At 41.9% G+C, this 27546-nt stretch overlaps 1 protein-coding gene across 1 annotated transcript in view; it reads left to right on the forward strand.

Moving 5' to 3' along the window:
* Positions 1-27546, forward strand: part of LOC112214414 (proton myo-inositol cotransporter) — a 58697-nt gene that overhangs the window by 19299 nt on the left and 11852 nt on the right. Inside the window, exon 4 of the mRNA XM_024373128.2 lies at positions 19187-19295. Coding sequence (XP_024228896.1) covers positions 19187-19295 — 109 coding nt within the window. The remainder of the gene's footprint in view (positions 1-19186; positions 19296-27546) is intronic.

Here is a 27546-nt window from a genome sequence, read left to right on the forward strand (position 1 = left end):
TGGACATACTCGGTATACAAATCCTGAAAGAAAGACATTCTCACTCCAATACAGTTTTATAGAAAGTTAGCAACAATGGATAAGATCTTGCTACCATGGAAAGGAAAATACCTGTCTATTTGTGGAAAAATCACCCTGATGAACTCTTTAGTCATATCACAGTTTACCTATTTGCTTATGGTTTTTCCTACACCTAGTGACCTGCTTTTTAAATTATATGAACAAAATAATATTCAATTTGATTTGGAATGGCAAGCCAGACAAAATGAATAGGGCCTCTTTATATATGATTAAATATTAAAGCATTAGACCTCTCACTAAAGGCATCAGTCATACAAAAGTTAGACTTAATTCCGAAATGGTTCTGTAGTAAATTGGTAGGAATGTCTCACCCCATGTTTAAGAAGGGCCTTTTCCCCTTTATTCAGCAAACAACTGCTCACTTTCGTTTGTTTGAAAACGGAATCATCTCCAAAATATCATTATTTTTTAAACAAACCTTAGAAAGTTGGTTGCAATTTCATTTTAATGCACCTGAAAAGACAGAACAAATAATGCAACAAATATTGTGGTTAAACTCAAATATACTAATCGATAAAAAAGCATGTTTTTCAATAAAATGTTTCAAAAGGTATTTTTGTAAATGATATCATAAATAGGACTGGTGGAGTTATGTCACACATGCAGCTATCACAGAAATGGAAGAGACAAGTAGAAGGAGGAAAAGTAAGGAACGTTCCTGTCGGCCCTGCATTAAAGAACATAAATGGTGAAAGAAAATTGTGATAAATAAAAACATATACCAATTTAATTTAAGAACCGAAAAATTGACAGCTGTGCCATATAAATGACAAAATGGTTGGGAAGAGATTTGTGATGTACCCATTCCATGGCACATGGTTTATGAATTGACACGCATGACAATGCCAGATTCAAAACTTCACATTTTTTCAATTTAAATTATTATACAAAATTCTTGCAACCAATAGAATGTTATATATGTATATATATGGGGGATACAATCTTCCCAGCTCTGCAGATTTTGCTGTGAGGAGGCAGAGTCATTAGATCATTTATTTTTGTACTGTCCATATGTTACTCGTTTTTGGTAACAGGTCCAGGAATGGCTGAAGAATTGCAAAATTTTCCTAGAACTAATGCTGCAGATAGCAATACTGAGGGATTTGAAAAGTCAGTCAATCATTCAATAATACAATAATTATTTTAGCAATAACGTTTATCTTTCATTTGCAATCTGTAGAAGCTATGAGAATAGAAAGGTTCAGTACTTTTGTGAAGCATCACAGCACAGTTGAGAAATATATGGCAAATAGAAATCCAAAATGGATGGTGTTAAGAGAGAGATCGGAGGGGTTGAATGGAGCTGAAGGGTGGGACTAATAACAAGATAACCAATGTAAAGAGGTTCAGAAATGTTGTGAAATAGCACAGTTACAAATAGAAATCAAACTGGATTGACATCAGAAATAGAGGAAGGACTAAAAACAAACAAAATATAACTATTGTAAAAGAGATTGTGCCTGTAAAAAATGTGTATAAAATGTATAAACTGAAGGAAGAAGCCTAAGTATTATTGTTAATTAATTGACTGCAATTGGGGGAAGGGTGGTAGGGTTTGCGGGGAATAATAAAGGTATATTCTAAAATAAAGTATGTATATATTTACCCCCCAAAAATATGGGGGATTGGAAATGATGCAGACAATTACATTGATGGAAGCAACAATCTTTCCGCAATATTAAAGCTGATCCACCCCTTAAGAAATATCTGTATCAATCACTGCTCTCTGATCTCTGTTTCTCTTTGCTGGAGTATATCTTATTAAAACATTGGGCTTCCATCTCTACCGTAGAATATATTAGAAATGCCTGTCATGAATGAATTCCCTGCCATTTTAGTACTAGTAAGATAATATTTACACAGTAAGTCAGACACACAGGTAAGTCAATCAACAGAAGAGGCACCATGCTTCTTTAAGCTGTTTCCTTTGTGATAATGACCTCTGTGTGACGGTGGAACGACATCCGCTGAGCTACTCACTGACCTAGGATTGTTGGTCTTTTATATGACTGAGTTTCAGACAGGAGAGGATTCAATATATTTTTAAATATTGATGGGTCTGTGGGGTAATATTCTGTGAGAAGAGAGTGAGAGTGTTGTTTGCGTGGGTGTATCCATGTGTCTGTGTGTCTCTCTCTCTCTCTCTCTGTGTGTACAGTATAGCCACGTGTTTCTGTGTGTGTTTCTCCGTTTGTGTGTGCTGTTTTGATGTGCAGCGGCTATGTGATCATGACTACAGGTTGATTTGGAGAGAGAGGCAGAGGAGCTGTTAGAGCCCCTGATGATACTAATCACAGGACTGATACTAACAACACTACACACTAGTCAATGGACTCTGATTACTGTGTTCTTAGAGGGGGAGAAAGGGGAGAGGGTGGAGGGGGTGAAAGATGGAGAGAAATAGACAAAAGCGTGAGGAAAAAAGAGAGGGAGAGAGATAGACAACAGAGAGAGAGAGAACAAACAGATTCTCTTCCAGCAAGGTACAGAATTAGAGAAGCTAAGAAAAGAGAATGTGAGGTTTAGAGAGAAGGGGATGGCAAGGAAGAGTGAAATTAGAGGCTGTTTTTTTTTAGCTAAAGCTTTCATTGACATCCGAAAGGGTTCTTTGGCTGTTCCCATAGGATAACACTTGTTCCAGGTAGAACCTTTTTTGCTTCCAGGTAGAACTCTTTTGAGGTCCATGTAGAACCCTCTGTGTAAAGGGTTCTACTATGGGGACAGCCAAAGCACCATTTTAGGTTCTAGCTAGCAACTTTTTTTCTAAGAATGTATGTACTGCATAAAGTACTAATAATTTATTACATTTGTGAAGCGGTTTTCATGATACAGAATAATCTCAAAGGGCATAGACAGGGCAACTGACACAAGGAACACAGCTGACACTACAAGGGACAAGGACTCCAAGGAGCCCAGCTATCAACAGAAACCTTCCTAAGGAGAACAGCCTTTAGGCCTGTTTGAAAGGAGCCCAGAGTCTGTGGTGCCTTCAGGTGGCCTGGGAGAGCATTCCAGAGGATGGGGGCGATCGAGCTGAAAGCCTGATTCCCCCTTGGAGCAGTGCTTGGTCCTGGGGCCATGGAGGAGCAGGCTATTGCTTGACCATAGGGTGCGGGTGGGGTTATGGAGGGAGAGTAGTTTGAGATCAGGCGGGGCATTGCCATGACTTTCCATACACTGGAAAGTCAGCAGGGGGGTTTTGAATTCGATCCGGAATGAGATGGGGAGCCAGTGCAGAGGTGCCAGGGTGAGGGGGGTGTGATGGCGTTTCCGCTCTCTCATCAGGATCCTGGCAGCATTGTTCAGGATGTATTGGAGCTTATGGAGACTCCTGCCAGCGATCCCGATGAAGAGTGCGTTGCAGTAGTGCAGCATTGAGAAGATAAGGCATGGACGAAATTCTCTGCTTCAGACTGAGTGAGGGTAGGACGGAGTTTGGCAATGTTCTTGAGGTGCTAGAATTCCGCTTTACACAGTTTTTTGATGTGGCTGTCAAAGGTCAGGGAGGAATCCAGTTTTAACACCCAGATTGGAAACTGAGTGGGAGAGCGGGATGTTCTGTCCTGCACTACTGTATAGATGTTACAGCTGTCAAAGGCTTTGTCTTTCAACTGTATAATTAACTTATCTTCAACGGGTTTCTTGACAGGTTCTGAGATACCTCACAGCTAACTGCCTCAGAAATGATTGTTACAGCCCTTTTTATTTCTTTATTTTTTTAAACCATATTTTTCAGCCATGAAGAAATGTTTTATCCTATGCTTACCATCCATGGCAATTTCCCCACAGCACAATCTCCCCATTTGATTCATAATTGCCATTTTGCTCTCAATGGCTGCTGCGCTTTCAGGTAATTGAATGATGCAGTATGTCATTCATAACGAATACAAGGTACTGTATGCTACTATATTTGTTATTTGTTCGCTGTACAAATTTACAATGAAGTTTTATGCAATATTCCTCCCTCTCCCGCTCTCTCTTTTTCTTTACTTCTTTCTTTCTCTCTCTCTCTCTCTCTCTCTCTCTCTATTTCTCTCTTTCTTTCTTTCTTTCTCTCTCTCTTGCTCACCGAGATATGGGCAAAAGAAGCAGATAAGAAATGAAATATTACACAGTTAGACATTGTTCCAGGAGACAGGGAGTGTAGCACAAGTCATGCCTCTTCTCCTGCTTAATTCATAATGGACCATTTTTACCATTTTATGGAATCCTGTTGGTTGGTGACTTAGATCTGATTAAATCCTGTATCTGTTGAACTAGGATAATTTGGGTTTATGTCATGTAGATGTTCACATAGATTCCTTCAGTTATTATTGCCTGAAGATAGGATGCATCCCAAATGGTACCCTATATAGCCCCATAGGTATTTGGTATTTTATTATGATCCCCATTAGCTGCTGCAAAAGCAACTCTTCCTGGGGTCCACACAAAACATAATACAGAATGACATAATACAGAACATCAATAGACAAGAACAGCTCAAGGACAGAACTACATTTTTTTTTAGCTTACATATCAATGCATACACAAAACTGTCTAGGTCAAATACGGGAGAGGCGTTGTGCTGCATGGTGTTGCTATTTCTGTTTTTTGAAACCAGGTTTGCTGTTTATTTCAGCAATATGAGACGGAAGGAAGTTCCATGCAATAAGGGCTCTATATAATACTGTACGCTTTCTTGAATTTGTTCTGGATTTGGGGATTGTGAAAAGACCCCTGGTTGCATGTCTGGTGGGATAAGTGTGTGTGTCAGAGCTGTGTGGAAGTTGACTGTGCAAACAATTTGGGATTTTCAACACAATGTTTCATATAAAAAGAAGAAGTGATACAGTCAGTCTCTCCTCAACTCTTAGCCAAGAGAGACTGGCATGCACAGTATTTATATCAGCCCTCTGATTACAATTAAGAGCAAAACATGTCACTCTGTTCTGGGCCAGCTGCAGTTTAACTAGGTCTTTCCTTGCAGCACTGGACCACACGAGCTGGCAGCAAGCTTATAGGTCTGCTGTTAGAACCAGTAAAGGCCGCTTTACCACTCTTGGGTAGCGGAATTACTTTGGCTTCCCTCCAGGGGACTCTGGTACTGCACTATGTTGTGAATAAAGTGCCATTTGGTACACAGACAAACTCATTCACCCGTTGTATTATTGTCTTATTCATCAGTAATTTGGATTCCGTATGAGGTGTGTCGTGGTACGTTACAGTCCAATGACACCCATGTTAATTTCCTAGCTTCGTTATCTGGAGACACAAGGGGATTTGCATTGTTATTTGAAATGAGGGATAATTTAATATTAACATTGCTGCAGGGTTATCTTCTAATTTAGTTCAGCTAATCGAGTTTTGAATGAATATTCATTTTCTTCCACTGTCATTTATTCTGTTTATTTTTTTAAGCTCAAGGAAACAATTTTGAAACAAACTGAATTAGTTTATCTTGCTGAATATGTTTTCAATGATTTTACCCATAAATATTTTTGACATGTGGATACAAACAACAATTTTCACAGACATCAACTATTACCTACTTTATGATATTAGATGAGCTGAAAAAAAAGTAGTCGAGCTGAAAAAAAAGTAGTCAGATGAAGCAGATGCTAAACTACAGGAACGTTTTGCTAGCACAGACTGGAATATGTTCCAGAATTATTCCGATGGCATTGAGGAGTACACCACATCAGTCACATGCTTTATCAATAAGTGCAGAGGACGTCATCCCTACAGTGACTGTACGTACATACCCCAACCAGAAACCATGGATTACTACAGGCAACATTCACACTGAGCTAAAGGGAAGAGATGCCGCTTTCAAGGAGTGGGACTCTAACCCGGACGCTTATAAGAAATCCCGCTATGCCCTCTGACGAACCATCAAACAGGACTAAGGTCGAATCGTACTACACCGGCTCCAATGCTCGTCGGATGTGGCAGGGCCTGCAAACTATTACCGACTACATAGGGAAAAACAGTCAAAAGCTGCCCAGTGGCACGAGCCTACCAGACGAGCTAAATTACTTCTATGCTTGCTTTGAGGCAAGTAACACTGAAACATGCATGAGAGCATCAGCTGTTCCGGACGATTGTGTGATCACGCTCTCTGCAGCAGATGTGAGTAAGACCTTTAAACAGGTCAACATTCACAAGGCATTCACAACATTCACAAAACATTCACAATTCACTCCAAGCATGCGCTGACCAACTGGCAAGTGTCTTCATGGACATTTTCAACCTCTCTCGGTCTGAGTCTGTAATACCAACATGTTTCAAGTAGACTGTGCCCAAGAACACGAAGGTAACCTGCCTAAATGACTACCACGTCTGTAGCCATGAAGTGCTTTGAAAGGCTGGTCATGGCTCACATCGGCGATGTCATTTACAAAATAGCCTCCAACACTCTACTCAGCAAATTGGATGCAGTCTATCACAGTGCCATCCATTTTGTCACCAAAGCCCCATATACTACCCACCCCTGCGACCTGTATGCTCTCGTTGGCTGGTCCTCACTACATATTCGTCGCAAAACTCACTGGCTCCAGGTCTATAAGTCTTTGCTATGTAAAGGTCCGCCTTATCTCAGCTCACTGGTCACCATAGCAACACCCACCTGTAGCACACACTCCAGCAGGTATATTTCACAAGTCATCCCCAAAGCCAACAGCTCATTTGGCCGCCTTTCCTTCCAGTTCTCTGATGCCAATGACTGGAATGAATTGCAAAAATCACTGAAGTTGGAGACATATCTCCCTCACTAACTAGCATCAGCTGTCAGAGCAGCTTACCGATCGCTGCAGCTGGACACAGCCCAAATGTAAATAGCCTATCCAACCAACTACCTACCTCATCCCCATATTTGTTTTTGTTTTTCTGCTATTTTGCACATCTGCTCATGTGCACATCTACCACTCCAGTGTTAATTGCTAAATTGTAATTACTTTACAACTATGGCCTATTTATTGCCTTACCTCCTTACTTCATTTGCACACTGTATACAGATTTTTATATTGTGTTATTGACTGTACGTTTGTTTATCCCATGTGTAACTTGTCGCACTGCTTTGCTTTATCTTGGCCAGCTCGCAGTTGTAGATGAGAACTTGTTCTCAACTGGCCTACCTGGTTAAATAAAGGTGAAATAAAATAACATCAACACCATTATCCCAAAAACCCTAGACCCACTCCAATTTGCATACCGCACCAACAGATCCACAGATGTTGCAATCTCTATTGCACTCCACACTGCCCTTTCACACCTGGACAAAAGGAACACCTATGTGAGAATGCTATTCATTGATTACAGCGTTCAACACCATAGTGCCCTCAAAGCTCTAAGCTAAGGACCCTTGGACTAAACACCTCCCACTGCAACTGGATCCTGGACTTCCTGACGTCCAACCCCAGGTGGTAAGGGTAGGTAACAACACATCCGCCACGCTGATCCTCAACACGGGGGCCCCTCAGGGGTGCATGCTCAGTCCCTTCCTGTACTCCCTGTTCATTCATGACTGCACAGCCTGGCACAACTCCAACACCATCATTAAGTTTGCTGATGACACAACAGTGTAGGCCTGATCACCGAGAACAATGAGACAGCCTATAGGGAGGAGGTCAGAGACCTGACCGTGTGGTGCCAGGACAACCTCTCCCTCAACATTATCAAGACAAAGGAGATAATTGTGGACTACAGGAAAAGGAGGACCGAGCACGTCCCCATTTGCATCGACAGGGCTGTAGTGGAGCAGGTTGAGAGCTTCAAGATCCTTGGCATCCACATCATCAACAAACTAACATGGTCCAAGCACACTAAAACAGTCATGAATAGGGCACGACAAAACCTATTCAGGAGACTGAAAAGATTTGTCATGGGTCCTCAGATCCTCAAAAGGTTTTACAGTTGCACCATCGAGAGCATCCTGAAGGGTTGCATCACTGCCTGGTATGGCAACTGCTCGGCCTCCGATAGCAAGTCACTTCAGAGGGTAGTGCGTACGGCCCAGTACATCACCGGGGCCAAGCTTCCTGCCATCCAGGACCTCTATACTAGGCGGTGTCAGAGGAAGGCCCTAAACATTGTCAAAGACTTCAGCCACCCTAGTCATAGACTGTTCTCTCTGCTACCGCACGGTAAGCAGTGCCGGAGCACCAAGTCTAGGTCCAAGAGGCTCCTAAATAGCTTCTACTCCCAAGCCGTAAAACTCCTGAACAGCTAATCAAACGGCTACTCAGACTGTTGTTATCTATGCATAGTCACTTTAATAACTCTACCTACATGTACATATTACTTCAATTTCCTCGACACCAGTGCCCCCGCACATTGACTGTGAATGGGTTCCCCCTGTATACAGCCCCATTTGTTATTCTTATCTCTTACTTTTTTTGTTGGTATTTGCTTAAAACTGCATTGTTGGTTAAGGGCTTGTAAGTAAGCATTTCACTGTAAGGTCTACCTACACCTGTTGTATTCGGCGCATGTGACAAATATAATTCGATTTGATATTGAACAGAGAGGGCCATTAAATTCAAAAAATATCCCAATCAAGTCATTATGTAAGGATGTAAAGGAAGCATTAAAGGACAATGGAAGGCAGATGATCTTTGTCAAAGCAGATGAAAGCATAATGAATGAAGATTTAGGACTGATCTTTTGTGTTGAGATGTGAATGAAGACAGAGCTATACTCTCACACTCCACCAGTCTGATACTGGCCCACTTATAAGCTCTCTTCCCCTCTGTTATTTGAGGTCTGTGAAGCATAGGAACACAACCCTGTACATTTGTATTAGTCATACCCATAGCTCAGGGTTGCTGGTGGATTGGAAATGATTTTTGCCTTCATTCACCCATATCCACTTTTCCAATTAAAGTATTTGTTTAATGAATATTACATCCTTAATAGTACCAAGTCCCCATAATAATAGCCATCCAAGAACAACCTACGCACAAACCTCTCGGTACTCAAATGGCTCCTAGTAAACACAGTTTATTAGCTCTTCAATGATCTCAGTTCACTTACATCACAATATTCATTATTGCTAAGAGAACATTGTGTGAGTAGTAATATCCAGAGTTGTAAATGCTCGCTCTCTCGCTCTCTCTCCCATTTGTATTGGGGCAGGGGTTAGTCGGGGAACCATTTTTTTCCAGACGAACCATATAATGGTTCCAGATATTAACATCTAGACTCACAGCTCCTCGCCAGAGCAATGCCTTAGGGGCTGAGTTGATTGGTTGAAACTGGAGGTGTGTGTGTGTTGCCTATGTCTTTTTGGAACAGCTCACATGTGATCACGTGAAATTCATCTGTTTTTTCTGTAAGGGTTCACATGGGGACGGAACCCTATGACGTTGTCCAGTTAGTGTTTGTCACATGTATGTGAGGGTGGTGAGTGACGTATGCACTGTACGTTAGTCGTTTCCTCCTGTACCCAGAGATAGCCCCATACCTGCTTTGATTGAATGGATCAGTTTGACCATTGATTTTTGTCCTGTTTTTGTGAAGAAAATGCTTTGTTTTTTGTCTTCTGAAAGCACCACAGAATGCCTTCTTTTAAAGGGCCCCAAATTACTCTGTAGCAGACATCTTTTGGCAAGATTTCAGAATCCTATCCAACAGTTAGTGGTTTACAAGCCTTTTTGTCAGGTTTCAAGCTTCTACTTAATGAATAAGGGGACTCAATCATGGGGAAAGTAGCTCTGATAAGCTTTTCTATCTTTTTGTATTCACCAGCAAGGACAGAGGCATCACATTTTAAAGAGAGACTGAGGCAGTATTTAGAAACGGATAACATAAGTATTCCTGCAACATTATTTAGCTGAAATATAGTTTAATCTCTAAAAAAATAAAGCAACTTGATTTTACCCAAATTTTGCACGCCCAATTTTTCAGTTTTTGATTGTTAAAAAAGTTTGAAATATCCAATAAATGTCGTCCCACTTCATGATTGTGTCCCACTTGTTGTTGATTCTTCACAAAAAAATACAGTTTTATATCTTTATGTTTGAAGCCTGAAATGTGGCAAAAGGTCGCAAAGTTCAAGGGGGCCGAATACTTTCGCAAGGCACTGTATCCCATGGAAGCCCCAGTCCCCACACCAATCCCACCCAAAATGGACAGTATACGATATCAGTTCTCTATGTCTGAGAAGAGGTATGGAGCTGTGGCTTGGAGTATTGTTTCTTCGTACAGTTGAAGTCGGACGTTTACATATACTTAGGTTGTAGCCATTAAAACTAGTTGTTCAACCACTCCACAAATTTCTTGTTAACAAACTATAGTTTTGGCAAGTAGGTTAGGACATCTACTTTGTGCATGACACAAGTAATTTGTCCAGTAATTGTTTACAGACAGATTATTTCACTGTATCACAATTCCAGTGGGTCAGAAGTGTACATACACTAAGTTGACTGTGCCTTTAAACAGCTTGGAAAATTCCAGAAAATGATGTCATAGCTTTAGAAGCTTCTGATAGGCTAATTGACATAATTTGAGTCAATTGGAGGTGTACCTGTGGATGCATTTCAAGGCCTACCTTCACACTCAGTGCCTCTTTGCTTGACATCATGGGAAAATAAAAAGAAATAAGCAAAGACCTCAGAATTGTTTTTGTAGACCTCCACAAGTCTGGTTCATCCTTTTGAAATGCTTGAACGTACCATGTTCGTCTGTACAAACATTAGTGTGCAAGTATAAACACCATTGGACCACAGAGCCGTCACACCGCTCAGGAAGGAGATGCATTCTGTCTCCTAGAGATGAACGTACTTTGGTGCGAAAAGTGCAAATCAATCCCAGAACAACATCAAAGGACCTTGTGAAGATGCTGGAGGAAACAGGTACAAAAGTATCTTTATCCACAGTAAAACGAGTGTTCCTCTCCTCTCTCTCTCCTCTCCTCGCCCAAACCAGGGACCCTCTGCACACATCGACAACAGCCACCCTCGAAGCATCGTTACCCATCGCTCCACAAAATCCGCGGCCCTTGCAGAGCAAGGGGAACAACTACTTCAAGGTCTCAGAGCGAGTGACGTCACCGATTGAACTGTATATGCTCAATATGAATGCTCAGTGTCAATGCAATCATAACGGTCCACAGGTGGGCTAGAGGAAAGTGTCATCATTTCAGTGAATGAATGATCACGAATGAAGGGAGATGGGAATACAGATTGTAATCTTAAACTATGAAATGCAGTAAACATACACTGTGTCGTGACTTTACTTTCATTACTCTGATGACTGTTATTTATTGAATCAACTATGTTTAATCGTTACTCGATTTAAATGAATCCTGTAACAACTAACTCATTACGAATTTGGAGCACCACGAGAGTAGTTGTTTAAAGAGTTACCATCTCCCGAATTTAACTCTAAAGGTCTTTTACCGATCATATCCAAAAAACAGTCAATGTATTAATCATTGCCTCGTATCATATCATCATTCTGAACAGTCGTAACGTCCTGCATCTGCAAAAACCGCAGCCTTACTTAAGATTCAGTACTACACATTGGTAAAATTATTTATTTACTAGCTACTAAATGATAACACAAGATAAACATACACACTTAATACATTAGAAAAGGTCCCTAGTGGACTGGCACAACCTATGGCGGCTTGTTACCAAGGAGAATGACAGGGAGGGAGAGCTAGAGAGAGAATAAGACACATATCGTTGATACATTTTAGGAACTACTCTCACAGTAATCATATACTTTGCACATGAACTGCTGCCCGTATGGAGTAAGAAATCATGAATCTATTTATGTGTGAATGCCTTCGTTCGCCATTTATCTTTGTCGGAACCAGACCTTCTTAGAGTGTTGGGCCTTTCCTCTGCACGTTTGTAAGGCTCTGATTGTCCAAGAGGTGTTTCTCTGTTCTCCTCTCATTCACTCCCGAAGCTTCATTGAAGATAGGCTAGCCAGCCGTGTTGATGGTTCCAGTTGGGTGATGAGAGTAGCGTACTATGGTGATTTGACAGAGTATTAGAATGTTTCCACTTAAATTCACTTTCGAAGAGATTTTACTTAGGACAGCTAATCAGCCGTACCAGTGGTTGTCCAGGAGGTGACTTTATTGTCTCAACCACGTTTGAGATTCATAGTTCAAACCACTTTATAAGTTGGCTGAAACTCTGTCTTTCCTGGTCTACATGTCAGGCTGAGAGCGGCTACTTACAGTGCAAAGTTTATTGAAGACAATTATCTCTTATGGCTCTAAAATCACATTCCTATCTTAACAAACATACTGTCATAATTGTTAATATTTCATGCTCAACATAAAGGATGGAGACTTTGTACATGTAGTGTATATAGTTTTCAAGTTACAGTATTTCCTTCATTACACTTTTAATGACATCACAAAATAACAACCCATATGACATTATAATTCTTTAGCTCGCCTCTGACCATTCCCCACATTCTCTGTTAGGAATATTTTTTCATTATTCCCTTTAGAACGTGTTAGAGTTTCGTTCGGGAAAAGTCTCTGGAGACAATTTGGAGAGGGGTGTTCTCTGGATCTCCTTTAATTTATGACAGGTTGTGAGCTGTCCCCACCAGCTCCCTCTGTGGGCGAGAGAGGGTCTGGTTACTGTCATCCATTGCCAAGCTGATTTGACGCATTCGGATCCTTACAGGACAGTCATGACAACTGAAAAGCTTAGCTAACTGTTAAATAATACAAGTACTAAAACTGAGCTAGAGAGTGGAGATGTAAAAAAAAATGCATCGACACAATCCTGTCTCGGAGCTCTACAGACAATTCCTTCGACCTTATGGCTTGATGTTTGCTCTGACATTCACTGTCAACTGTGGGACCTTATATAGACAGGTGTGTGCCTTTCCAAATCATGTGCAATCAATTGACTTTACCACAGGTGGACTCCAATCAAGTTGTAGAAACATCTCAAGGATGATCAATAGAAACAGGATGGACATGAGCTCAATTTCGAGTCTCATAGCAAAGGATCTGAATACTAATGTAAATAAGGTATCTGTTTTCAAAAAAACTGTTTTTGCCTTGTCATTATGGGGTATTGTGTGTAGATTGCTTAGGATTTATTTTATTTAATACATTTTTGAATAAGGCTGTGTCGTGTCTTTACTATCATTAAATGAAGACTTTTAGTTTGTATCAAAGATTCTCTGTAATTAGTATTACGCAATTAAACTGATTAATCATGTAACTGTAATTAACTAGGAAGTCGGGGCACCAAGGAAAATATAATTTCCTAAAATATAATTTCCAAAAATAATTTTTCAGATATTTTCATATCTGATCCATAGTCTTCTGATTAATTCATTATTTACTTTACCTCACGTTAGTCTCATTCCAAATGTCGTAAATTGTTGGTTATCTGCACAAACCCAGTCTTCACTATGAGTCAGCCATACATCAATTGTCTTAAATCATTTATTTATTACTAACTAAGTAATCCACAGAAATGCATAAACAAACAGTAAATATAGTTACAAGAAATGATAGGAGAATGTGCCCTAGTGGGCTAAACCGGCATCGTGGCTTGATGGACAAAAAGGGAAGTGGGGGTCGACTGAAGTCACTACAGATTTAATAATTATAACAATTGAAATGTTATTCCTTTGCAAATGAACGCTCACTCATTCTGGAACAATTGCAATCAATATATATATTTACGCTCAGTGTGTCTTCTTGATCGCTGTTGAAAAGTTGTTTCTTTTGTAGAATTGTCCGTCTCTCTCCCAATCTCTCTGTTGAGGTGGTTAGAGTGGGTAGTTCAGAGTGACATTCCTTCAGTCGTTATAGAATGGATGTTTCGGCGGTTGTCATTCTTCGTGTTCAATGATACCGAATTCCTAGCTGCAGACTAGTAATTAATATCAAAGACTTGTTCTTATTCTGTCGGTATCGCTAGTCTAAGAGTTTAACCACGTGGTATGGTTAAAAGATTCAGCAATGGTTTGCAACCTTCGTCCCCTCATAAGGGAGAAAAACATGGTCTGGTGATAATTTCTCAAAGTTGGGTTTTATTCGAAATTGCAGAAAAGGATGCCTGACCCTAACTGGGCTCATGGGCGGTCCTCTGGTTTAGTTAAACTCAAAAGGGAATTGGAGTTTCCTTCATTAAACAGTCCAAAATCACATCACACAATTTTACAAACAGTATCATACTCATTCATCTTATACAACAATTAGATGTAAGCCTCATATCTGAGGCTATTATATAAACAGCGTTATGGCAATGTGGCCACACCGTCTCCAATGAGCTTCCCCTAAATGTAACAAATGGACCAGTTCGTAGCTGGATTCTTCACCAATTTTTAAATATTTTTATACCTTGCCCCGGAACATGAAATTTGTTTGGACCTCAAGTTCTGTGAGGTGGAAGAAATTCCTTTGTTCTGTATGAAAATTCACTCTGTCTCTTATACTGTGTGGCCATGAGGCAGGGTCTTCTCAGGAATTTACGACCTCTCTCTGACCACAGCAGCCTAGTAGAGGAGGCAGAGGGAGGCAGGGAGAGGGGGATGGGCTTGCTGTACCCAAAGAGGGCAACGTCATGACAGCTGTAACGTAACAGAATGTGGAAAAAGTCAAGGGGTCTGAATACTCTCCGAAGGCACTGTATGTGTGTGTGTGCTCTCGAAGATACCGTATGTGTCTGTCTTACTGTCTTTCTGACTGGTCTTGGCAACCGCCGGCGGCCGGCCCTCAGTGCCCTCGGATAACCGACCCAGCTGCTACCCTCATACATCTGTAGAGATGGAACAACAAAGCGGGAAAGGAGGAGAGATGGAAATGTACTGACCTTGTGGAAATCTCTTACAGACACTTAGTTAAATGACATGTGGGACAGAAAGATCTATTTCCATAAACTCTGAAAGGAATGGACTTGGTTGTTAATCTTCCTGTAGATGGGAGTTCCATTGATCTCTTCATTAAGTTCCTTGGGTTACCTTGATTGGGTATTATCCAAGGTCCTGTCTGTCCCGAACCTAATCAAACTATCTATTCACGACAGAGGATGACATTCCACAACCTTACAAATGACTTATTGATCAATAATAAGATGGGGACATGAATCTCCATTGCATATCAGTAGCTGGATTGGAATCCTAATCAGTATACTGAAAAGTTGAATCCTTCTCAAAGGAACGTAAAATAATCAACATGTTGTCAAACGTCTCGGTCTCTTCCACTCACTCTCTCACTCTCTCACTCACTCACTCACTCACTCACTCACTCACTCACTCACTCACTCACTCACTCACTCACTCACTCACTCACTCCCCCATCCCTTCCTCTCTCTTTCTGTTATTTGCTTTCTCCCTCTCTTCCTCCCCCACATGCCCTCTTTGTCGTTCTCCATCTCTCTCCTTGCTCACTCTCCGTCTCTCGCTTTCGCTCTCTCTTGGCACTGTGGCTACATTCATCCTGTCACTCTCCTTTGTGTAGCCTAAGACAGGCAGTGGAGAGAGATCAATTAAATGTTTCCACTGTAGTAATCAAACAGTGATGCGTGCCTGTGCAGAAGGTTCCATGAGAGAACATCTAAGAACCCTTTCTGGGTTATTTGATGTGCAGAATAAAACATCCCAGCTCGTGAAGCTATCGCTATACCAACATTGGAAAATTCACTCTAATTGGAGTCGCTTGGGTGTTTCCCTGGCGAAGTTTGCCAAGGGGAAATTGGATAATTGGGGATTCCATTGGTGGGTATCAAAGGGGAGAAGATACCCCATAACACTGGCCTCATCTGACTGTACACTAATTAGGTTTTAACTCAGCGGTGTCTATTGTGTTTCCTTTTTACTGTATGGCTACTGCACTCTGTAGGTTTGTTATGAGTAATATGGAATTAAATTAAAGAGAGGAGCAGTGTCTTTGTGGTAGACTTTTAAAGGATAGGTGGTGTGAGTATAATGGCTAAAACGGCTTTTATAGTACAGTGGAACACATTACTTGGACAGACAGACCGTTGTGAACCAACCGGGACAACCGGGACAGATGAGTGAGAGAGGAATAGGGGGGTGAGGGACAGAGATAAATTGGAAGCTACACTCACTCAAATGAACACTACATTAAGATGGAAAGGACATTCTTTCCGTGTTCCCTGCTTTCCATCCTAATGTAGTGTTCATTTGAGTGAGTTTAGCTTCCAATTTATCTCTGTCCCTCACCCCCCTATTCCTCTCTCACTCATCAATCATTCTCTCAATCTCCCCTCTATCTATCACCCCCCTTTTTCTCCCCTCTCAGTCTCACTCTCGCTGGACTCATCTGTTCTCTGATTAGGTTAGAGGGGAGCGCTGTTCATGCCCGTGTGTGTGTGTGTGTGTATATGTGTGTGTCTCTCTGCCTGCGTATGTTACGTTCCCCAGCAAGAAAATGTCATTCAAACAGAATTGGGAAATAACAGAGTCACTGACTAACGGCCATAATGAAACAGGTGGGGTTTAAGGAAGACACTCATGGGGGTGTCCACTGATAGTTGACTAGCAACAACAACAGGAACCTAAAAGCCACCCACCATGAGCGCCCACTAAACTTGCCCAATAAGAGGCAAACAAAAGAACCACCCCCCCACAAAACTTAAAGACAACAAGCAAACCAAAATCAGATAGGATTGCTTGTCTAGAACTCAAAATAGGGCGTGCCAACTAAAGGTGTTAACCCACTGCATCTATCAAGACAACTGAAGCATTAGGCCAGCCACTCTTAAATATCACCTGGGCCAGCACAGGTGAAACACCTTCCCACTAACGAGATGGCAACCAGCACAGGTGTAAAACATACTGACTACGAGGTGACACCAATCGGTGTGCACTACGTGCTAACGAGCTGCATTGTACGTGCTAAAGTCCAACCTCAAAACATAAATGGAAAAACCAAAGCCTGTAAGACCTTCTCCCTTAAGACATCAAATATATCCTATCCTAAGTTTGCTCACAGCAAACAACTTAAATGTGCCGCCTTCTCCAATGTAAGCATGGCGTCTGCTGGGTGTCAACAATTAAATATAAGACATAACACATTTAAAAAATATATACAGTACCAGTCAAAGGTTTGGACACCAATTCATTCAAGGGTTTTTCTTTATTTGTACTATTTTCTACAATGTAGAAAACGGCGAAGATATCAAAACTATGAAATAACACATGGAATCATTTATATTTGAGATTCTTCAAAGTAGCAACACTTTGCCTTGATGACAGCTTTGCAAACTCTACAATTCTTTTTTGAGGTCTTGGCTGATTTATTTTTATTTTCCCATGATGTCAAACAGAGGCACTGATTTTGAAGTTAGGCCTTGAAATACATCCACAGGTACACCTCCAATTGACTCAAAGGATGTCAATTAGCCTTTCAGAAGCTTCTAAAGCCATGACATATTCTTCTGGTATTTTCCAAGCTGTAAAGGCACTGTCAACTTAGTGTATGTAAACTTCTGACCCACTGGAATTGTGATACAATGAATTTGAAGTGAAATCTGTCTGTAAACAATTGTTGGAAAAATTACTTGTGTCATGCACAAAGTAGATGTCCTAACCGACTTGCCAAAACTATAGTTTGTTAACAAGAAATTTGTGGAGTGGTTGAAAAATGAGTTTTAATGACTTCAACCTAAGTGTATGTAAACTTCAGACTTCAACTGTATCTCAGCAAAAAGCGAAGAGAGGGAAACATATTTACTCTGTTCCACTATCAGCTAGTTAATGGGGACAAGCCCCCATTTTGTTTCGTTCCCCCTTCTGTTTGAGCAACATTTTTGGTTTTCTTGCTGGGGAATGTGAGTGTATGCACAAGCAGTGTCTGTGTTTATCAGTCTGTGTGTGTATTTGTGCGTCTCTGTGAAGTTTGCACTTCATTCATTGACAGACCCATTACCTAGGTTGGTTGGTTCACGGCGATCTGTCTGTCCATCTCTCAGGATCTGAGCTGCAGCTAATCAGCTCTCTGGTATTGTCTCCTGGGCCCATTCAATCCTGCCTCTACAATGTTAGTGCTCTACAAATAGTTGACTCTCATAAACACATCACTTCCTATCAGTTCCAGATGGCTACATTTGTAACCTGGCAGCTCATGTCCACACTCACTTTACTCACGCAGTCGATAAACACAAACACACACACAGTCCAAGTCAACATTCACTTCCGTCAGCTATAAATAATAAGGTGCACCGGTAACATTTGGAGACTGTCAACATGAATGTTTATGGCATCTTTGTGTTATTTTGTGATACACACGATATGAACAGATTTATATTTTGATTAATAACTTTGCTAAGCTTACAAGAGGCATTATATGGCACATCCATACATGCATTCAAAGATAATGACAGCAGTAATAGTCAGGAAGCGTTGTGCTGGGAAAAACAGCGTGATTTGATTGGTCTCCCCAGTGTGTGTGGCTAAGTGCAGAGTGGCTCGGTCAGTGTTGAATGGTTATCGGGAGAGCCTGCTGTGACTGGTCCTGGAGAGAGTGTTTTCTGTTTCAGTGAGGCGCTGTCCGGTAGCTGTGCGTGTGTTTTGTGTGTGTGTGTGTGTGTGTTCCGCCTGTCTCAGAGCTAAAGGAGCTCTTCCCAGCCCAGCGAGCATCCACCCCCTCACAGCTGCTCCAGGCCAACACTGTGTGTGTTTGTCTGTGTTTGTGTATGTTTGTCAGCATCTGTCTGTCTGTCTGTCTGTCTGTCTGTCTGTCTGTCTGTCTGTCTGTCTGTCTGTCTGTCTGTCTGTCTGTCTGTCTGTCTGTGTGTGTGTGTGTTTGTCCATATTTGTCCATTATTGTGTGTGTTTGATATCTCAGTGGAGTTATCAAAGCTCTGCATGCCAGACGTTTTGTCCTATTATGACTGCTTCTCCCTGGAGTCTCTGTTTGAAGGTCTCAGCTGTAAAAGCCTGCTGCTTCTGCTCCTTCTGCCTCAGACACAACTTTACTTTCAGACAGAACAGAACAAACTTCAGCCACTTGCTGGTGTCGCAGTTGGCCTGTTTCATGTGTATTGTGTTTTTCCATTGATAGGCTGATGATTCTAAACTCTGCTAGCTAACCTCTGCTCCTTTGTGTGTGTGTGTGTGTGTGTGTGTGTGTGTGTGTGTGTGTGTGTGTGTGTGTGTGTGTGTGTGTGTCCAGATGGCCCGGTGATCTGGAGGATGCTGACCTACCCCCCCACTCGGAGAGCACTCCTGGTGGGATGTGGACTGCAGATGTTCCAACAGCTCTCTGGGATCAACACTGTCATGTGAGTACACAGCCTAAGCTTTAGTATCTGAGGGGCCTGAGTGGCCCCTGCACATTGAATATGGTACTGGCACTGATCTGTATATACTTGCAGTTTCTTTCTTTTCTTTCTCATTTTTCTTTTCTTTTTCTCTGTATTCCTTGTGTTTTATGTTTGACTTTTTATTATCTAAATATATTTTTTTCTGCACTGTTGTGAAAGAGCTCACAAGTAAGCATTTCACTGTACTGTTTCACACCTGTTGGATCCTTATAACTTTGAAACTTGTTGGTTAGAGTTTCCACATGAAGGAGATTTTTCTTATTTAACTCTGCATCGTTGGGAAAGAGCAAGTAAGAATTTTACTGTAAGGTCTTCACTTGTTGTATTTAGCGCATGTGACAAATAAAGTTAGATTTTGATGTAAGTGGTAAGGCCCTGTTATAGACTAGCGTCCTGTCCAGGGGATGTACTTGTACATCAAGCTGCCTCACGCTACAGAAACAGGAGATATGCTCTGTCTCCTATGTGCCGTTTCGGCTCGCACAAACCAAGGCTCTTGTGCAAATTCGCTGGTCTAACATGCCTAAGCTATAGCTAAGTGAGGTAACATGGTTTTGATTAAGGTACATTCATATTTACAGGATCAACACCGTCATGTGAGTGGTATAGTAACATGCCTATGTAGCCTTCAGCTTAGTGGGCTTGCAAGGTCCTATGAATCATGTCGAATACCAGTTCAATGGCCCAGTCAACGCTTAGACAATGACATGCAGGATCTACACTATCATGTGCTGTAAAGGAGATCGGTCACAGAGCCACACCTGTGTGATTGGTAAGCAACCTTGCCCGAAGAAAATTGACAGTGGTAACCTACATTATACATTTTTTTGGGGGTCTTTATCAAATTCTTTCACGTAACACACCCCTTTTTCTGTTGCTTTTAATGCTTCATGCACTTTTATGCACTTTTCAGGGTCAATCGCTCACGGAATTTCCTTCGTGCCTGTAAGGTGTTAGACCAATGAGTCTTTATTTCCATCTCAAGTGAGATTGCCTCGTCTAGCACTCTCTCATCCCCCCTGATCTCAAGCATATTCTGGGCATTGTAAACAATCTTGCGATATGTGCTGTTGCTAAGCAACCATTTGAGGTGAGAGGAATAGGACAAGTGGGTGTGCGTGGGTGTCGGTTTGGTGTGCGGGCGTGCTACCGTGTGTTTGTGTGTACGTGCGTGTGGGTGATAACCAAGGTTTTACGTGTGTGTGTGTGTGAATCTATTAAGGCAGCTAGCGTGTGTTTTGGTCCGTTGCTGTGTTTACTTCTCCCTCTGGTCATTTGTAAAGCCACAGGTGGTGGCAGAGACAGCCAAGTGACAACAAATCAGGTTGATGGGTTGTCTGCCTCAGTGGGATCCGACATGGGGCACATGCCTATGTGTCACTCACTCCTCACCAAGCCCCATCCCTAGCCCCATCCCTAGCCCCAGCACCAGCCCTAGCCCCAGCCCTAGCCCCAGCCCCAGCCCCAGCCCAGCCCCAGCCCTAGCCCCAGCCCTAGCCCTAGCCCCAGCCCTAGCCCCAGCCCTAGCCCCAGCCCCAGCCCAGCCCTAGCCCCAGCCCCAGCCCCCCCAGCCCTAGCCCCAGCCCCAGCCCCAGCCCTAGCCCCAGCCCTAGCCCCAGCCCTAGCCCCAGCACCAGCCCTAGCCCCAGCACCAGCCCTAGCCCCAGCCCTAGCCCCAGCCCTAGCCCAGATAGAACAGCAGCACTGAGAGTCACAATGGTGCAGGGCAGTCACACAGAGACACTCGCTCTTTCCTTGTCCAGCCCAAGATCGTCTCAGCTGGCTAAGGAATATATGGAGAGACAGTCCCTCATCCTCTGTTCAACTCAGACCTGTTTGTGTTACTTACTCATCCTCTGCCCAGCCCTCAAATGAAACAGCATGATTCTTCTTCCTAAGATGCTTTGGAAGAGTTTCATATGGTATGAATCCTGTCACCCACTCTGAGTACCTCTTTCTTTGTTCCGACCCTGTCACGAAGAGATGACTCTAAATGCTGTTCCGCCAACATCCCAGCTTCGGTTCCTCTCAGACTCTCTCAGGCAAACTCCTATAGCGGACTCATAGATACAAGTATGCACAGTACACACACACACACACACACAGACGTTGTTGTGAACTGAACTCAGAGTGCTGTCGGATTGAGCGTCGGGATGAGAGATGTATTGATGCATATCTCTCATGGACTTAAGGTCTCCCGGGATGTGCCGATTTTATGGCAGTTTGGGATATCTTTGTGGTTCCTTGCGGACTTCTCTCTCTCTCTCTCTCTCTGGCTCTGCCCGTCCGTTTATTTGTCTGTCTGTCATTGTGAGCCACAATGAGGAACAAGAATGAACTGGCCTGTCTTGTCAGTGAGGATGTGTCCTCTTTCTATTAGATCTGGAATCATAATGATTCGATTAGCCACATTATCTAGCACGCAAAGGTCACTGTAGGAGAGAGAGGGAGGTAAAGATAGGAAGGAGAGCGTGGGAGGGAGGTAGAGAGAGTTACATGCAGGCAGAAGAGAGAGTAAGGTGATTTAAGAAGTGGAGAGAGAGAGGGGGAGATAAAGGGAAAGAGAGAGAATTAATGAGAGAATGAGGGGCCAAGAGGGAAGGTCATCTGTCTGTTTCTCCTCTGCCAGAAGTTAAGCATGAGAGCACAGCAGAGGCCACAGGTGTTGTTGATCCATCCATAATTTAACAATGTCAATTAGTGACGGTGTCACTGAACATTGGCCATGTTTTGCTCTGGTCTCAACATGATACTCATGTACACAGATTACTTACAGTATATTTCTATAAGTTTGTATTTATTACTGTAAAATTATACATGATTTGGAATTAACCAGCATAGGGTAACCTTTCAGATTATATTGTTTATATCTTAATCTTTTGGTTTGTCATATTTTAGTGTATAATTTAGTTTTTATGTGTGCATGTTTGTTTACAGGGGTCAGTTGGCAGACACAGATGGTCCGCTATAGAAATGTCATATTGGAGATGTTGAGACATGCCAATTAAACTAGTGACTCAGCTGGACAGCCCGGGAGGAGAGCTGTAAAGGTCCAGTCGTTCGTCTGTGTGTTTGTGTCTGTCTCTGTGTGTGTCACCCTTGTATTGCCCTTGATGACTGATGACAGTCTGTTGTGTATTTCTTATAGTTGATAAGCAGCTTGTAGGCTATCGTAGTAGAAAGGCCTCATGCCACTTATGCAGATCACATAGCTGTGATCACTTAGCTGTGTGTAATTAGCCTATGGTAATATTCACACACAATAACACCCATCCACAACAACCTATTTTTTTTTAATGTACTAATTGTTCTTTTATTATCTTCTCTAAGTGTGTCAAAATTTATGTTGTTGGGGTGTGTGTTGCTTTTGCTGTTGTAGTTCATTTTCGGAGACTGTTATGACTTTGTTGTGGTACTTGTTTCGTTTTTTTTGACTGTCTGGCCCACCTGACCAGGAAAAACTCTGGACACTAACATACAGTAGTTGCTGTTGTTTTCCTTTAGAGGTGTGTAGGCGTCACCGTGTTTGTTAGTGTAGTTGTACAGGTTTGAGCAGAGTTGAGCAGTATCCTGGTGTTCTCTGTGTTTAGTGAACTCTGTCTCTGTGCGTCTCATTGTTCAGCAGCATTCGACATGAGTGTGATAATGCATTCGTCTCCTTTCATGAGAGAAATAGGCCAGTTCCCAAGAGAGACCTTTCTCGCCTCCATCTCTCCATGTCTCTCTCTCCCTTTCTCTCGCTCTCTCTGAGTGCTCTTAGGCCCCTATGCTTTCTATCTCTCTTGTTTCTCTCTCTTTCCCTCCCCTCCTCCCTCTCTTGCATTGGTATGATTGCATTATTGTTACCTGGTTAATGTGCTGTCTGTGAGTATCAATGTGTTTAAAAGATTGTGCCATTGAACTCCCAGTCATGAGTGGTTATTGGTTAGGGATGTGATAGCTGGTCCTCTCGCGTCTCACACACACATACACACACACACACACACACACACACACACACACACACACACACACACACACGGTCAACGCTGCTTCTCTAATATACACCATTTATTCAACTGCGTGACCAAGACACTATCCAATATATTTGTAAATACTGTCATGCTTGACATAGCGGTAGCACATTCATTATCTATACTGTATATCATATTGTGTCAATATCAGGCTATTACTATGCATACTGCCTATACTATTATTATTATAATTAGTATTTTTTTTAAACTCTTATTATTGATTATTGTACTGCAATGTTATGGGAGCTAGCACACAAGCATTTTGCTGAACTTTTTATACCTGCTGTAAACAGTGTACGTGACGAATATTTGATTTGAGTTGACACACACACACACACACATACACAAACACACACTCCTCGTGTCACACTGAGGCTGCCAATGCATCCATCCGCTTTAACGATCAGGCCATCATGACCTTTCCAAACAATATCATCTTGTTTTGTCTTTATGTCAGCTAACAGCATAGCCAGCCTTAATAAAGGAGCTCTGATGGTGTTATTGTTTGCTGAATCCTTACACCCTCCAAGTACCTTTATCTGGCTGCGTCCTATATATATATATATATATATATATATATATATATATATATATATATATATTGCACTATTTTTGACAAGAGCCCTCGCAGCACTGGTCAAAAGTAGTGTGCTATGTAGGGTGTCATTTGAGACCCAGACTCTATGTCTTGGGAAGGAGTGGGCTTTTCAGCTAGCTCTCTCTTTCCCTCTTTAATCCTTTACAATCGGGAGCATATTCAATGAAGCTCCAGTAATGCATTTGTAAATGTCAGCCGTAAGTGAACAATTTATGTCCCGCTCACCTTTAGAGTGAAATGGACTGGAGCACGACAGGTAGTCAGAGAGAGGTGTGAGGGGGAGCAGAGGGGTGAGGATGAAGGCGAGAGGGGAGGAGAGGTGAGGGGGAAACATTTTCTTTCTTATGAGTAGAATTCATTGTACAGGATTTCTTCCTGGCCATGTGATTAGCTCCAGGTCACACACAAACACGTGCAGACCCACTCCTCTCTGTATTTTCTTCCTCTCATCCTCATATCTCTCTTTTGCCCGCGCACCCAAGCCTCAGAGGTGAGTGCACACAAACATATCTCTTTCAGACACCACTTCCATCCTTCTCCCTTCCACCCTGACGTTCCATTCCTCATACTCCACCTCATACCCCTCTTTCCCCTCCTCCACTCTCTCTTCCTCCCCTCTCTCTGACATCTGTGTTGTCGCCTTGTCTTCATGTCGGAGTGGAGAGAGGAGAAAGGTGTGAAGTGAATATACTTACAGAGGATAGCCAGTGGAGTGCAGACAGAGTGCAAGTTCTATTTTTAGAACAGAGGTTCTGAAGGCCATTTCACACCTTCTGCCTGCTCCTCTCACATTACATACAGCCACCGGCACAATCTGAAATGGAACTATATTCCCTATATAGTGCACTGCTTTTGACCAGAGCCTATAGTGAATAGGGTGCCACTCTGTTACATAACCTCCATCTTGGATCTGTCAATCATCTTGGAGAAGGGGTCCGTGTTGGTGGCATACTGGAATCTTGTTCATGTCGCCGTTGTAGTTGTTGTGTTTTTGTGTATTTACACAATCTACAGTCTACCATGTCACCTTGTGTGTTTTGGTTTTCAAGAGTCACCTTGTGTGTCCTCCTTCAAACCCAATCAAAGTCAGCCAATGTTTATCTAGCTACACTTTTTTCTTAACATCTCAAGTAGGAGACTAGTGTTTCTTGTTTATGTAATGATTTGTTTGTCTCTCCACTCCACTGTGATGTTCCTATTGAGCTTGTTATACTTGGATAAGTGCACAATCTTACACTGAGAGAATGTAATAATGTAATAGTCACAGCGTAACAGCTTGAAAATGCATTACAGCAGTCGTTGCCGCACAATTTGAGCATAAGCACCATAGCTAATGCAGTGGAATACTTGATTATTACACTTGATGACTCTCACTCAGTCACTCAGTCACTTTCCACATCCGTTTCAGTCTATCTACCTCTCGTCTCTTCTCCATCTTCCTGTCTTTCTCTTGGCTGTATGGCGTCTTGTGGTGTCTTGTACTATTTGCATTCCAGAGTTCACTCTCAGACCAATATATGGAACAGTCCTGTATATTTGTCCCTATCCTACACTTGGCCCAAGTGATTCCCACCGACCTCAGATGTACAGGGCTATAGATGGATGTAGAGGGGTGTGCAATTGTGGAGTGCAGAAGGGTGTGCGTGTGCGGAAGAGTGTGTTAGAGGGTTGTAATTGAACATGTCCATGGCATATTTCTGACCTATTACTAGATATCACTTATTAAAGATGGTGGTTACCATGGTGAATGGAACTGGCTTCCCTTTTTTTTCTCCTCCCATACTGAGAACAAGAATTCTCTCCGCTTTTCTTTATTCGCTCTCTCGCTCGCTCGCTCGCTCTCAGCTTTGATCCATATTATCACACTGTGGTAAGTCTGTTATGGTGTCCATGCAGTCTCACAGTAATTGAGCATTAATTAACATAAACACGTTTAGCATCTCTAGGCCTCCACGCATGCAAGCTGCTGATGCCGCCTTTGGAACATCTACATTTGAAGTGAATATACACCATCACAGTAAATCCATTATTTATTTTAGGCAGGTTTAACTTCTTGCGGATCATTGGGATGCTAGCGTCCCATTTCGACAACTTCTGGTGAAATTGCAGAGTGCGAAACTCAAATGACAGAAATAGTCATATTTAACATTCATGAAAATACAAGTGTCATACATCAGTTAAAAGCTTAACTTCTTGTTAAATCAGCCGCCGTGTCAGATTTCAAAAAGGCTTTACGGCGAAAGCACACCATGCTATTATCTGAGGACAGCGCCCAGCACACAAAAGCATTAAAAACATTTTCCAACCAGGCAGATACGCCATGAAAGTCAGAAATAGCGATAAAATAAATCACTTACCTTTGAAGATCTTCTTCTGTTGGCACTCCAAAAGGTCCCAGATACATCACAAACCTCAGGTACCCTAATACGTAAATAAACAATCAAATTTAAGACGGAGAATCGTTATTGTCATTACCGGAGATAAACAACACAGTATGCGCATTCACCAGAACGCGTAAAAAACACTACAGCCAAAATGGGAGTCACTTAGAAAAACTACAAATTTTAGCTATTTTTTCCAAAAACAAGCTTGAAACTCTTTCTAAAGACTGTTGATATCTAGTGGAAGCCCTAGGAACTGCAATCTGGGAGGTATTCCCTTCATATAAATGACAGCCATAGGAATCAATGATGGGCTGAATATTTTTTTTCTGGATGGTTTGTCCTCGGGTTTTCGCCTGCCATATCAGTTTTTTATAATCACAGACATTATTTCAACAGTTTTTAGAAACGTTAGAGTGTTTTCTATGCAAATCTACCAATTATAAGCATATCCCAGCTTCTGGGCCTGAGTAACAGGCAGTTTACTTTAGGCACGCTTGTCATCCAGACATCCAAATACTGCCCCCTAGCCCAAAGAGGTTAAAGAAACATTATGATACGAAGAAAATGTATTTCAAAAGAACAGAATATGAGTTTGCCTACTGATTGTTATCTGGCTATGTGCCATGTCATAGGCTGTAGGCTTGTTCATTTCGCTGACAAGACATTCTCAATAGTCCCTTGCCATTATTTTATGTTAAATTATTTTATAATAAGAAGATTATAACTGAACTTAGCTGAATAAAATAGAAAGGATATTTTTCCCATTCAGAGTGAGAGTGCACATATGAAGTGGCTATTTTGAGCATAGAAGTGATGATTTGAAACAGGTCCTATACCCTAGATTTAGAGTTATTTGGCAACTTTAGTTGTGAATGATACAAACCATAAACCATAGTATTTATTTTAATATTTTGTGTAATATGCGGCAGACTATGTATTGTATAATGGCACAATCATTTTAATTCAGTTTTTTGGGGGCTTGGGCTCACATATAGGCCTATGCAGAGGCATAAGCTCTAATATGCATATAGGTGTTTTGAATGAATCATCAACTTAGAAAACACTGTCCATTTTGTTGTGTTAGGCTTTGAAATAACATCCACGACGTCCATGTTTTTCACTCAGTTTTCAAACCTTCTTTCTTCAAATTGATCAATCACAGTGAGGTGAATTTTAAAAACACGACACTGTTTTGATGAGAAGTGTTTCATGTG

This window comes from Oncorhynchus tshawytscha, linkage group LG15 (assembly GCF_018296145.1).
Source record: "Oncorhynchus tshawytscha isolate Ot180627B linkage group LG15, Otsh_v2.0, whole genome shotgun sequence".
NCBI classification, from domain to species: domain Eukaryota; kingdom Metazoa; phylum Chordata; class Actinopteri; order Salmoniformes; family Salmonidae; genus Oncorhynchus; species Oncorhynchus tshawytscha.